This window comes from Alligator sinensis, unplaced genomic scaffold, assembly GCF_000455745.1.
Source record: "Alligator sinensis unplaced genomic scaffold, ASM45574v1 scaffold1931_1, whole genome shotgun sequence".
In the NCBI taxonomy this organism is placed as follows: Eukaryota; Metazoa; Chordata; order Crocodylia; family Alligatoridae; genus Alligator; species Alligator sinensis.
The window spans coordinates 247,817-259,363 of NW_005842866.1; the positions used below are offsets into that span (position 1 = coordinate 247,817).

The 11,547-nt window shown below is 57.3% G+C and overlaps 1 protein-coding gene across 3 annotated transcripts in view; it reads left to right on the plus strand.

The window, feature by feature from the left end:
• Positions 1-6: 6 nt before the first annotated feature.
• Positions 7-11,547, plus strand: part of ATG16L2 (autophagy related 16 like 2) — a 25,206-nt gene continuing 13,665 nt past the window's right edge. The window contains exons 1-2 of one of the 3 annotated variants that reach the window (XM_025191880.1): positions 7-60; positions 10,247-10,322. In XM_025191880.1, the coding sequence (XP_025047665.1) occupies positions 10,294-10,322 (29 nt within the window). In that variant the 5' untranslated portion in view covers positions 7-60; positions 10,247-10,293. Of the gene's footprint in view, positions 61-8,355; positions 9,176-10,246; positions 10,323-11,547 lie in introns of those variants that run through there. The other 2 variants (XM_025191879.1, XM_025191878.1) reach the window with 2 other exon arrangements.

Sequence of the window (11,547 nt, forward strand, 5' to 3'; positions counted from 1 at the left end):
GGCAGCTGCGGCTCCGCGACCGCCGGCAGCGGGCCGGCTTCGTGGACCTGCTGGAGGCCTGTGAGTGCCGGTACAGCGCCGAGCACAGCGCCGGGGGCTGCAGAGGGCGAGCCCCGCGGGGTGGGGGTGCCCAGGAGAGGAGGCAGCGCGGCTGCATCTGCGGCCAGGGCACGGGGCGCCCGCTCCGCTCCCAGCTGTCCGGGGGCGCTTTGCAAGCAGGCCGGAGGGACTGGGGGCTGCCAGAGACAAGAGGGGGTGCATCTGTGCCCACAGGTCATGTCCCGTGCCCGTAAGGAGGGGGACAGCTGGGTGTGATGCGGAAAGGTCCTGGCCGCCTGTGGGAGAAAGCTCCTGGGCAGTGGGCCGCTACGAGCATCTTGCCAGGAGGGCAAAGCGCAAAGGCTTCATGCTTTTCGGGGCTTACGCCAGTCTTTGCCAGAGGTGGGGGTGGGAAGGATGCTCCTGCATCTGCCTGCCGCGGGGTTACTACACCTGCCTTGCAGGCACTGGGTGCTTGGGGGGTGTCGGGGGCACAGGATGTCTTTGGGGCTTGTCAGGGTCTCGCTGCGCGGGGTGGCACACAACCGCCCCGTCGGGGATCTGACACCCTCAGGGCCTGATCCTGCCAGGGGTCTGTGCACTCCCGGGAGTACAGGCCCTGGGGAAGCTGCAACAAGCGGGTTTAGTAGGCACTGGCGGGGAGGCAGAGGATGGAGGCAGATGGGCCTATAAAAGCACGTGCACCTAGGGCAGCCAGACGTGCGTGCCGCTCTGACTCAGTGTGACGGGGGTCTCGAGTTGCTGCCTTTGCACAGCTCCAGTTTGCTCTTCGACTATCTCCCTTTTTAAGCATTTGTCTCTCTTATTTATTTGTAGGTTAACAATAGCACAGCTCCTTACCCAGATTACATGGCTCAGGCTAGATCCCTCTTCCTGGGGCCCTGCCCTTCCCGTGGTCACAGCATCCTAGGATCATAGACAATGAGGGTGGGAAGGGACGTTAGGAAGTCACACCTAGTCCTAAGCAGGACCAGCCCCAAATACATCATCCCAGCCAAGGCTTTGTCTACCCGGGTCTTAAAAATCTCCAGGGTTGGAGGCTCCACCACCTCTCTGGGTAGCTGGTGTTTTACTACCCTCCTAGTAAGAAATTTCTTCTTATTTAAAAAAAGGGCTGTATATTTTTAGGTCACCTATCCCGCAAAGTGCCTTAGAGCCATTCATCTGCCCTTCTGGGGCTTTGTCTCGTGTCACGCTGACTCTAAAACAAAACGCTCCATGTCAACTAAGCCCGAGGCTTTAGTAGTCTCCATCCATCTGCGAGAAAGGTGAGGTTTGGAGTCAGCTGCCTGAAGGAAGGGGCTCTGGAGAACACAGCCCCTTTTCTTGCAGCGTTTCTGGCATGAGACAAGCAAATACTTGCTTCCACTTTTGCTTTCTGCCCTTTCTGGGCAGGGCCCTGGGATGCGCTTCCACAAGCTTGTTTAGCCTGCAAAACCAGCTGTGCCGAACCCATGGGTATCTGCAAGAGATGCACGGGAAATCTTGCGGGCTGTTTCCCTCGTCCACGTGTCTTTCTAAATCAGGATCGGCTGGCCCTGCTGTTGGCTTCCACAGTTCACTCCTGTTGCATGGCGTGGCCTGTTTTGGTCTGGACGCTGACCCCTGGCGAAGCCTGTGTGCTGGATCTGGGACTGGCTGAGCCATTTGGCTGCTGCAATCCCTGTGCTCCAAAGGAAACAAAAATCCTTCCAGGCTGTGCAAACGTGCAGCCACACACACCTGTGCATGAGCTGACCTTGACCTTTGGTCTGTTATCAGCCTCCGGGAGCTCTCTTTCACTTTCAGTGGCACTTTGCTATCCATGTTATGAGCCTTGGAGAGTCACTTTTTACCCGTCTTCCTATTGCACTTTATTGCTTGGGCTTATCTCTGGAGCTGACCCAGGATTTAAGGGCAGGAGTGTTGTTACCTATTGCTTTGCACTGCACTGGTCACTGCTGCCGCCTGAGATCACACAGCGTGTCCTTCCATCTGTGGTGCTGGGCTTTTCTTTCCTATGAGGATGCGCAGCTTTGGGACCTCCAGCCTGGGCTCCTGACTGTCTTTCCTTGGAAAGACTACTCTGTGCCGGCTCGGGTTGTTTTGCCCCTCAAAAGGTCCATTGAATCCAGGGGCTCCCTGCTCGGCCCAGCCTAGCCGTTTGCTCCTGCACCCCTTTCCAGTGCTCCTCTCCCAGAAGCGTCGTGAGCATGGTCGGCACTTTCAGATGGCTGAAAAAAACTCTCGCAAGCTTCACTCTTGCCGTGCATCACTCTTGAGGAGCACATATGCCACGGATGATTGTGACTGGTAGCAGGCACGTCCCTCCGGTCACAGCGTCTCAATCTGTGCAGCTCTCTAAATCTTCAGCCCGGCACTTTGCACTTGACGGGACATACACCAGGGAGCGGCTGCAGCGTCTGGGACGATGCGCTCCTCAGTGCTCGGGGGGGGGCATTATATTCGAGTGAAAAGCACGCAGCCGGGACCGTGTTCTTACCAAGTTGTTGCTAGCAGGGACAATTAATAGCTCGCTGATCGGTGTAGACAGGCAGGCTCATTTCTCCAGTGTAACCTTGTTAAGCACAGCCCGGAGCATGTGTTTCTGTGTTTGCTGCTAACGCGCTTTCAGCTGCGGTGGCAACAGGGACCCAGAGCAGCACTCTTTGTGTTCCTGCCCTAAAATTAGATGCTCTTCATGCCAGCTCACGGCGTCACTAATGCGCCATTCATAACCTCGCCGATCAGCGGGAGCGCTTTCATTAGACCATGTAACCCTGGGGTTGGTTATGGGGTGAGTTCTGCTGGAAAACCTCCCGGAGGATTACAAGATCTGTTTCAACACAGGACTCTGCGCACCCTCTGCTCTTCCTCCCTTCCTTGTGTTAGCCCCGAGCAGCCTTCGTCATGGAGCAGGCACCTGCTGGGCTTGTTGCTCAGGACAGAAAGTGGGGCCTGGCCCTCGAAAACTTGAGGGCTGAATCTGGATACAGGGGGATGCAGAGAGGGAGCGCATGGAAGCGATGAAGGGGTGTGGGTCAGCTGGCAGCCGCGGCCGTTTCACTGTCACAGCACGAAATTACTGTGCAGTACGGGTGTGCGTCTACATGTGCGCACCCATACCGCGCAGTAAATATGGTGACTGACTTGGGGTTAAATTTGGTACCTGCACGATGCCCTTGCCTCTGAGTGCTTGTTGCAGGACACAGGTGTCAAATTTACACCCGATGAGTTACTGCACCGGTAATGCACGTGTAGACATCTTCCTGCGCAGTAACACTGTGTGTGTGGACTGACTCGGAGACTAACTTTAGTCCTGAGTCAGTCCACACACAGCATTAGTGCGCTTTAACACTTGCATGTATAGATGCTGGCCTATTCCCACTTACTGCGCAGTAACTTTAAGCTGGTGTAAATGCACATGTAGACACGGCTTATTTAGACACCGGGGCAGAGGAGGGGGAATGTTTCAAAGGAGAACAGCAAGGGGCCTTTGAAGGGTGTGTGGAGCAGGGAAGCAAGGAAGAGATCACAAGGGACTTGATTGAGATGGTGAGGTGAGGGCAACCTGCCGTGCATGGATGGGGATGGTATAGGGCTGGCATATGCCTTCCCTGATGGGTGGAGGAGAGGCTAGGATAGGCCCCATGCTCTGTTCAGTCACCGGCCCTTTTGTGTCTTTTTCTGTGTGCAGTGATCACTTTAGGATCAGGGCAGAGGCCACCAACTTATGCCGTGGAGCCAGCTGCCGATGGGGGCAGCTTAAAGCTACCATCCACTTGACTCCCATGGGATCAGCTGGCACAGAGGCGAGATGGCCCCTGTGCCATCCCCCTCTGTACACTTGCATGCAGGGAACAACTCCTAGTAGATGTGCACACAGTCGTCTGCTGTTTGATCCCCCTACCATGTCAAAATGTGCCGTTCCCCAGACCCGAGAGAGAGCACAAGCAGCCACTTGAAAGGCACCGGCTCTCTTTGATCAGAGGTGCTGCGGGGCACCCTCGCAACTACAGCCGATCAAGCCAACGTGTCTCACTTCCCAGAGCCTCTCATTTATTTGCTAGTAATTCTGTAAAAGCAACCCCAGCATGAGGGCAATGTGATAACCACACACCTGTCTCAGCAGGGTGCCTATCCCAGCAAGGCGGAGGAGTTACTTAGGATACAGCTGCCGGTTCCACCCCAGAGGTAGGCGCATTGTAGCAGCGAGCCAGGCAGGCCCGGGAGAGGCATCGAGGGTGAATACAGACAGCTCTTGGATAGCCTAGCAGAAATGGGAGGGTGACAGGGTTCCTGCTGTCTCCCTCCGGGCTTGCCAGGAATCCCGTTCTCTCTCTGCTACCTCGAGCGAGCTAATTGCATTCATTGCGGAGTCAGGATAACGAGGTCATATTTGCATCTTGGCGTCATTGGGGTGCCGTCGTGCTACGGGATCTTTAATTCTAGCTGCATCCGGCACTCCTGTGCAGGGCGGACTCGTCCTATGTAGTTCAGCACGGGTGGGGACTCTCTGAGGCTGGAGGTTTGCAGTAAGCTCTGGGGGTAATTTGCCTTTGCCCCATGGCAGGCACACCTTTGATTGGGTCCCTTTTGCTGCAGCAAGAACAAGGCTCTTGGTCTGGGCTTTGGGGCATGAGGCTGCTGGGAGGGGGCGCTGGTGGAGGGGCTGGCAAGGGACATCGGTGCTGGGGATGGCACGTAGCGTGGGGGGCGGCTCTCCAGCACAGGGCAGTATTGTCTTAGTATTACCCCGAGGCAGTAACTCTGGGGAAACAAAACCACATCGGTGTTATGCTGCCTATCGCCCTCAGCAGAAGGGCGGTGGGTACGGATGAAGCCATGAGATAGTGGGAGATCCCCTCCATTGTGGCAGTCCCCATCTCTACACCTTGGGGCCCTTTTACCACCCGGAGTGACCTTTCCCATACCCTCCCTCCTGCCGCCGTGCACCACATCCTTCCCCAGGCCACTGCGGGTGGCTGAGCTCGGTTCCTCCTGCCACCGCTGCACCAGGGAGCTCATGTGCATGGCCCGTGCGCATGACCCCACGCTGGGGCAGCGACTCTGCTCGGCTGGTTCGGGGCTCCGGGTCTTGCATCGGAAACCTCTGGCTCAAGTCCCCTGAGTGGTCTCTGAGCTCTCCCTGCTCCGGGGACAGCGAGAGCGAGTGTCCTGTGCAGGGTGTTCACCATGAGCTCTAGCAAGTGGGGTCTTCTTGTGGATCCGGGTTCCCACCCCATTTCTTCTCTGAGTAGGGGGTAGATCCCCCCGCTTGCTGCTGACCAGGCTGCTGGTGGGTGACCACCCCTGTGCTTCAGAGGAGCTGCAAGCACATGGATCCACGGTGGCACTCCAGATCCCTGAAGCATTGAAGTGCCAAGGTCCATAAGGGGCAGGGAGCTGAGCAGCCTTTTGTTTTGGTGTTTTGCAGCTTCCTCCTGTTTACCGAGCCAGAAATAAGCCCAGTGTTCGGGCCTTTGTGCAACAAGACGCCGCAATGAGTCATCTTGTCAGGCTGCCCTTTCTTCCTGCTCTGCCGCGGCTCCCCACCCGCTCTGGAGCACGGCTGCCCACCCCGTCCCAGGCCCCCCGGCCAAGGCTGAGGCTGGGACCTTGTGCCCTACCTCTGCTCTATAGAGATTAAAAAAAAAAAAAGAAACCTGGGTTTTGACTGCGGCTTTTCAAATAGGTCCAAGAGAAACGGGCTGGGTGCATGGGTCGGGAAACAACGGTTGTTAGCAGGTGGCTCGAGAGCTGGGCCGGGCTTCACAGAGAGTTGCGTTGTAGCAACAGAGGCTGCGGGAAATGGGCTGATTTAGTGTGAGGAAGAGAAGACCGAGGCGGGATTGAATAGCAGCCTTCAACTCCCTGCAGGGGGGTGCAAAGAGGATGGAGCTGGACTGTTCTCAGTGGGGGCAGATGACAGAGCAAGGAGCAATGGGCTCAAGCTGCAGCAAGGCAAGTTGAGGTTGGATATCAGAAAAAAACTTTCTCACTAGGAGGGTGGTGAAGCAGCAGAGAGGTGGTGGAGTCTCTATCCTTGGAGATTTTTAAGACCTGGGTCATCAAAGGCTTGATTGGGATGATGTAGTTGGGGCTGGTCCTGCTTTGAGCAGGGGGGTGGACTAGATGTGACCTCCTGAGGTCCCTTCCACCCTCGTTTGCTAAGACGATAGATGCTATGAACAGTGCGAGTGTCAGGATGTGGGGGACAGGCCCGGAGGGGGTCTGTGCTCTGGTGACAGCTTGTCCCCTTCCTGTGTGAGCAGCGGTGGCGGCTCGGGGACATGAGCGGCCCTCGAAGACTGTTGCTGCCCCTCGAGCATCTCCTTGTGCTGTGTGTCAAACTGCCCCGGCCGCTCTGCCAGCACCGGACCCCCTCGATGCTGTCTGAAGTCAGCGAGCAAAGAGAGTGCTCAGCGCCTTACAGGTCTGGGCCTCATCCTGCTTAAGGATGGGGGTCTGTCTTGCAGGGTTGTGGGCCCGTGGCGTGTGCTTTGGCATCCCTGTGGTTGAAGGGAAGTTAGGCTGTAAGCGGATTGAGTCAGAGCCCTGTGACAGCTGGGAGGAGACTGGATTACAGCTGTTTTAGCTCATTAGCTTCATCATCAGGTCCAGCCCAGCCTTCACCTGCCCTGCAGGCAAGGAGTGTTTTCTACAGCTGCAGGGTAAGGGAGGCCTGTCTTCACTGCTCCCAGGCCCTGGTCCTGGAGCTAACCCAGCTGGGGAGAGCACCTGCCCTGCAAACCTGGCTCCAGCTGCAGGCGTTTGATGAGCATAAGGCCCAGGTTTAACCCTTTCCCCCGTGGGCCAGCTAGCATGAGTGGGGAGCACCGCTGACCTCCACCTCCAAGTTTCTGGGTGCGGATGTGTTTGGCCGGAGGGCTGTGTATCCTCAGCCCTGCTCGGTCCCATCCTACCAGCCTGCGATGGAGCAGAGCCCGCCGAGCGCCGTCACAGGCTGCAGTTTCTCTTCGTGCCAAAGGCACCCGCCTGCTGCAGGGCTGCCCATGCCAATGCAAGTCAAGCCGCTGGTTGGGATCAACAGGGAGAACGGCTTCGCTGTCTTCCTATCTGTGCCCTGACCGCTCCCACCTTGGCGGGACTCGTTCCCAGCTCATCTCTCCCGAGCGGCAGCCAGTGGCATGAAAAATATCACCCCGCATCCCCTGGGTCAGTGGTGCTGGTGCACGTGTGCCTACCAGCTCCGGGGGGTGGCACGGGGCTGGAGGCACCGCGTAGGCCCTTGGCAGGGGATGGCATCAGCAACAGGTGGATCAGCGCCTTCCATGAGCAGCTGGAGGGGCTGCACTGAGCTTTGCACACCAGCAGATGAAATCATGTCCCTGGCTGTGTCTTTGGTAGGGGCAGAGATGTCTAGCAACCAGGGCAGCACAATATTAGCATCTCAAGGTGCCCGGACACCACGGTAAGGGCCAGAGGGCAAGATAACAGGTTGCTAGAATCACATCGTGTGCGGATACAACCCGGCGGTGGTTACAAGCTCAGGCAGGAGCCACAGGGCAGGCAGGGCTGCGTGTCTCTGTGGTACCACTGGGTATATTCCCTTAGGTACCAGGAGGGTTGGGAGGGCTTGGGAGGCACTGGGTTGGGAGGCAGTCCTTTTTTTGCACTGGGAAGTTACCCCCGGAGGAAACTTTGTGAGTTCTCTGCACTTGCAACACCACAGAAATGCAGCTGCTTCTGGTGTGGGGCATGATAACTAGCACACTAATGAGGAGGAGGCATGGTTTCTTCAAGGAGACAGGGGGAAGAGCAGGTGCCTGCAGGATTGATGCCTTTTTTGCTGCGCAGAGCAGGTGAAGATGATGCAATGCTAGGGGCATCGGTGTGCTGTCTACACTATAGCTCCAGCGGATGGGCACCAGCAGTGGCATAATGCAGTGACTGTGACTCTCTCCAATGTGTCCACATCCTTTCTGTAGTGGGGGCCACAGCTGGACACAGGACTCCAGATGTGGCCTCCCCAGTGCTGAACATAGGGGAAGAAGCACTTCCCTTGATCGCTGGCACCACTCCTACCCATGCAGCCCAGGATGCCGGTAGCCAACAAGGGCACACTGCTTGCTCCTATTCGGTTTCTTGTCCCCTGTCCCCCCAGGTCCTTTTCTGCAGAGCTGCTGCCCAGCCAGTCACCCCCTGCCCGCACCAAGGGAACAGCCAAGCTCCCTCCGTCCTGCCCTTCCTCCCCGGTCATGCTTCTTCCAGTAAATTTGGGTGCCAGCCAGGCTGAGCTTGCAGCAACAGGGAAGAGGCAAGTAAACATTGAAAAGGGAACTGGTGCTGAGCGGGTTTCAGGGGAAGCAGTCAGCTCCCTGCAGGCTGCTCCGGACCGCGGCGCCGTGGAGGGAAGCTGAGTCGGTGTCCCAGGGAGCGCTGATGCTCCAAACTCCAGCCCTGCACTAGGCATGGACAGGGAAGTGCTTTCAGTGGCACCAGCACCCAGAGGCCCTCGAGGGCACCGTGGAAGCTCGTGGCAGGTGCCACTGGGTCTCTTTGAATTCTGGACCCAAACATGGAGCAGCTCTGGCCTATTTGCTGTTCAATCCAGTTTCCTCTGGGGGCTCCAGGCCATGTCCTCAGTCATCCTCCACGGGGGACCAGCCACAGCTCTCTGATCCGGGGGCCAGTTCTTCACTTTGGGGCTACTCTAATATGTGTACTCAGGAGTCCTCTACTAGCAGGGGTTGCTGGGATGTGGAGGAGAGGATATTCCAGTGGTCAGAGCAGCCCCCAGGATGCCGGGGACCTATGCTCGCTGCTTATATGGCTTCCGCCTCAGCATCAGCGGGGGCTGGAGGGGGGCACAGCTCCAGTCTCCCATGCACCAGTTGAGACTTCAGAGAGGCGGGAATGCCCCCGATCCCATCCAGCTGCTCCTGTGGGCCTTTTCAGCAATGCTGCACTATGCCATGCTGGGCTGTGGGCTCAGGAAACACAGCAACAGTTTCTAGCTCTGCCACTGACTCTCTGTGGTCTTGGTCAAGTCACTTGACTGTGTGTCTCTTGGATAACACTGACCCTCTTGCAAAGGTGCTTGTGGATCTGCCGAAGAATGATGCTAAGCATGGCTGTGGTTGTTGCGTGCGCCCTGCTTTTGGAGGCCAAGGTGCGTTCCTGCCACGGATCTCCAGGCTTTCATTGCAAGGTCCTTTTGTAGCCGGTGCAACGTGCCCTCTCCTGGAGCATCCTCCGGCCCGGTCCTCACCTCTTCTGCCCTGGGGAGACTGTCAAGCAGGTCATGGCTCAGAACAAGCCTGGCTTCCCCTGTTTCCCTCTGCTCAGGACACGAAGAAGTGCCTGCATCAGGGGACAGAGCATTTTTCCCAGCCTGGCTCTATGGTGGCCCCGTGCAGCAGGCTCACACCGGGGGTTGTGAAAGCTGCTCTTCACCCTCAAAACTCCCCTGGGGTTTGCTTACATGTGTCCTGCAGCACTGCCACAGCTCCACCCCTGGGGAAAGGGACTGGGGTTGCCCCGGTGCTGGGCACAGCTTGTGTGCTGGGGGCAGAGGGCCTGGATAGGGCATCTGCACAGGGTACATGGGGTCCTGGCTGCCTGCGGAGGTCATTCATGACCATTTGGATGGGACTGAGACCACCCCAGGTGCTCTCATGGGCCTGTCACTGCAGTGCTCAATGGTTACAGCCGGTCGCGGGCAGGTACAGAGACCCCATCTCCTAGTCCAAGCAACCACTGCTGTTGAAAATCATTTATTAGAGAAAAGCCTGGGAAGTATTTGGCAGGCAAAGCAGGTGGTAACTTCCCCTCTTAATACCACTTCTTCTTGATCAGATAGACCGCTCTCGGTCAGCTTTGGTCCAGGAGTTTCCCACCCCCTGAGCCCTGTGCATCCTCCTTCCCAAATCCAGCAGGGATGCTTCCCGCTAGCAGTCACACTCACCGCTGGCCCAGGCAGGCCCCTCGCGGCGGGTTGCACATTTGGGTTTAACCCTTGGGGTTTAGAGAAGACCCATAGGGCTTGTTGCCCTGCTGTACCAGTGGAGAAACCAGTGTATAGCAGCGTGCCTTGGTCAGTCGTGAGCAGAACGGGGTAATACTGAATGCAACCCACCCCACACCACCTTCAGAGAGGGGATCAGCTGAACGGGCCCAGTCCTGGTGTCCCCTTTTGCATGAGATGCCTCCAAGCCTCTTCTGACCGCATCTTTCCCTGCAGATAACAAGCTGCTGGAAAAGTCCAACCTGCTGGTGCAAGCCCAAGCTATGGATCTCCGGACGGGACTCAGCCCTTGGTAAGCAGGATGTGCCCAAGCTCCCCTGGCCTGAGAAGGCTCCTACTCTGCAGAATAGGGATGCTGTTTTCCAGGGAAGGGGACAGGGAAGAATAGGCAGCCTTTTCCCTGGCACGGCTGGCTCTGACTAGCTGTGGCCATGCCTGGCCTGGCACAGGGGAGGGTTGTATAATCAGCCCTTTCTTCTCTGGCAACACAAATGCATTGAGTCACGCCAGGCTCCCAGCTGAGTAAGAGCGGAAAGAGCCGCCTGGTCCCCAGAGCCAGGGGCCTGAGCAGGGTGTGCCGTGCTGCGACGCTTGCCCCAGAGCCAGCTGCCTCCGAGGGAGCAGCCACCCAGCCTGCACACGTGTGTCTGGCACCTCCTCATGCACCAGGAAACCCTCGTTCTGCCACCCTTTGCCACGCCACGTGGGAGCCTGGCAACGCTACGGATGCCCAGTGGATACTTTTACTGCATTTACCACAGGCAAAGTTCAAGCTCCCTAAAGCATAGAGCAATCGTAGAGGAGCGGGACTGGAAGGGACCTGCATAGGTCATGTCTTATCCAACCCCCCTGCCTGGCGCAGGACCAGCCCGGTCCAAACCATCCCACATAAATCCATTGTGCGACTTCCCAGGAAAACTGCCATCAACTATGACACAATATGAGACATCGCACTTGAACCTGCTGCTGGGAAAGCAGGGGGACCACAGCTGCCAATGTCCTGCTGCTGTAAAAGGGCGTTAGCATATGCTCAAAAGATGCCAGGGAGAGGCCATGCCCCCACTACAGAGGAAGGCAAACCCCGCTCTAGTCTGTACCAGTCTGAGCGTGCGGAAAAATCCCTTCCTGATCCCAAATGCAGCATCAGTCTGACTATGAGTGGAGGGGCAAGATCCTGCAGCCAGGTGGTCCCAGCAGGAGCATTGGCACAGCCCAGTGCCCATTCCCAGCTTGGGCTGCAGCAGCACCCAACGCCTCTTGGGGAGGCTTCAAAACCCCCTGACAAGGGGTGGGGGTAGGGAATAGGATCCCTCCCAGCCCCTTGCAAAAACTAGCAGAGCCCAGAAACCTGGGAAATCCCTGTAGTAGTGCACAGGCCTCGCTACACTTAGATCAGGATGGGCAAAATGCAGCACATGCGCCAGGGTGATTTTGCCTGGCCCATGGTTCATAGATTTATAGATTCATAGATGTTAGGGTCGGAAGGGACCTCAATAGATCATCAAGTCCGACCCCCT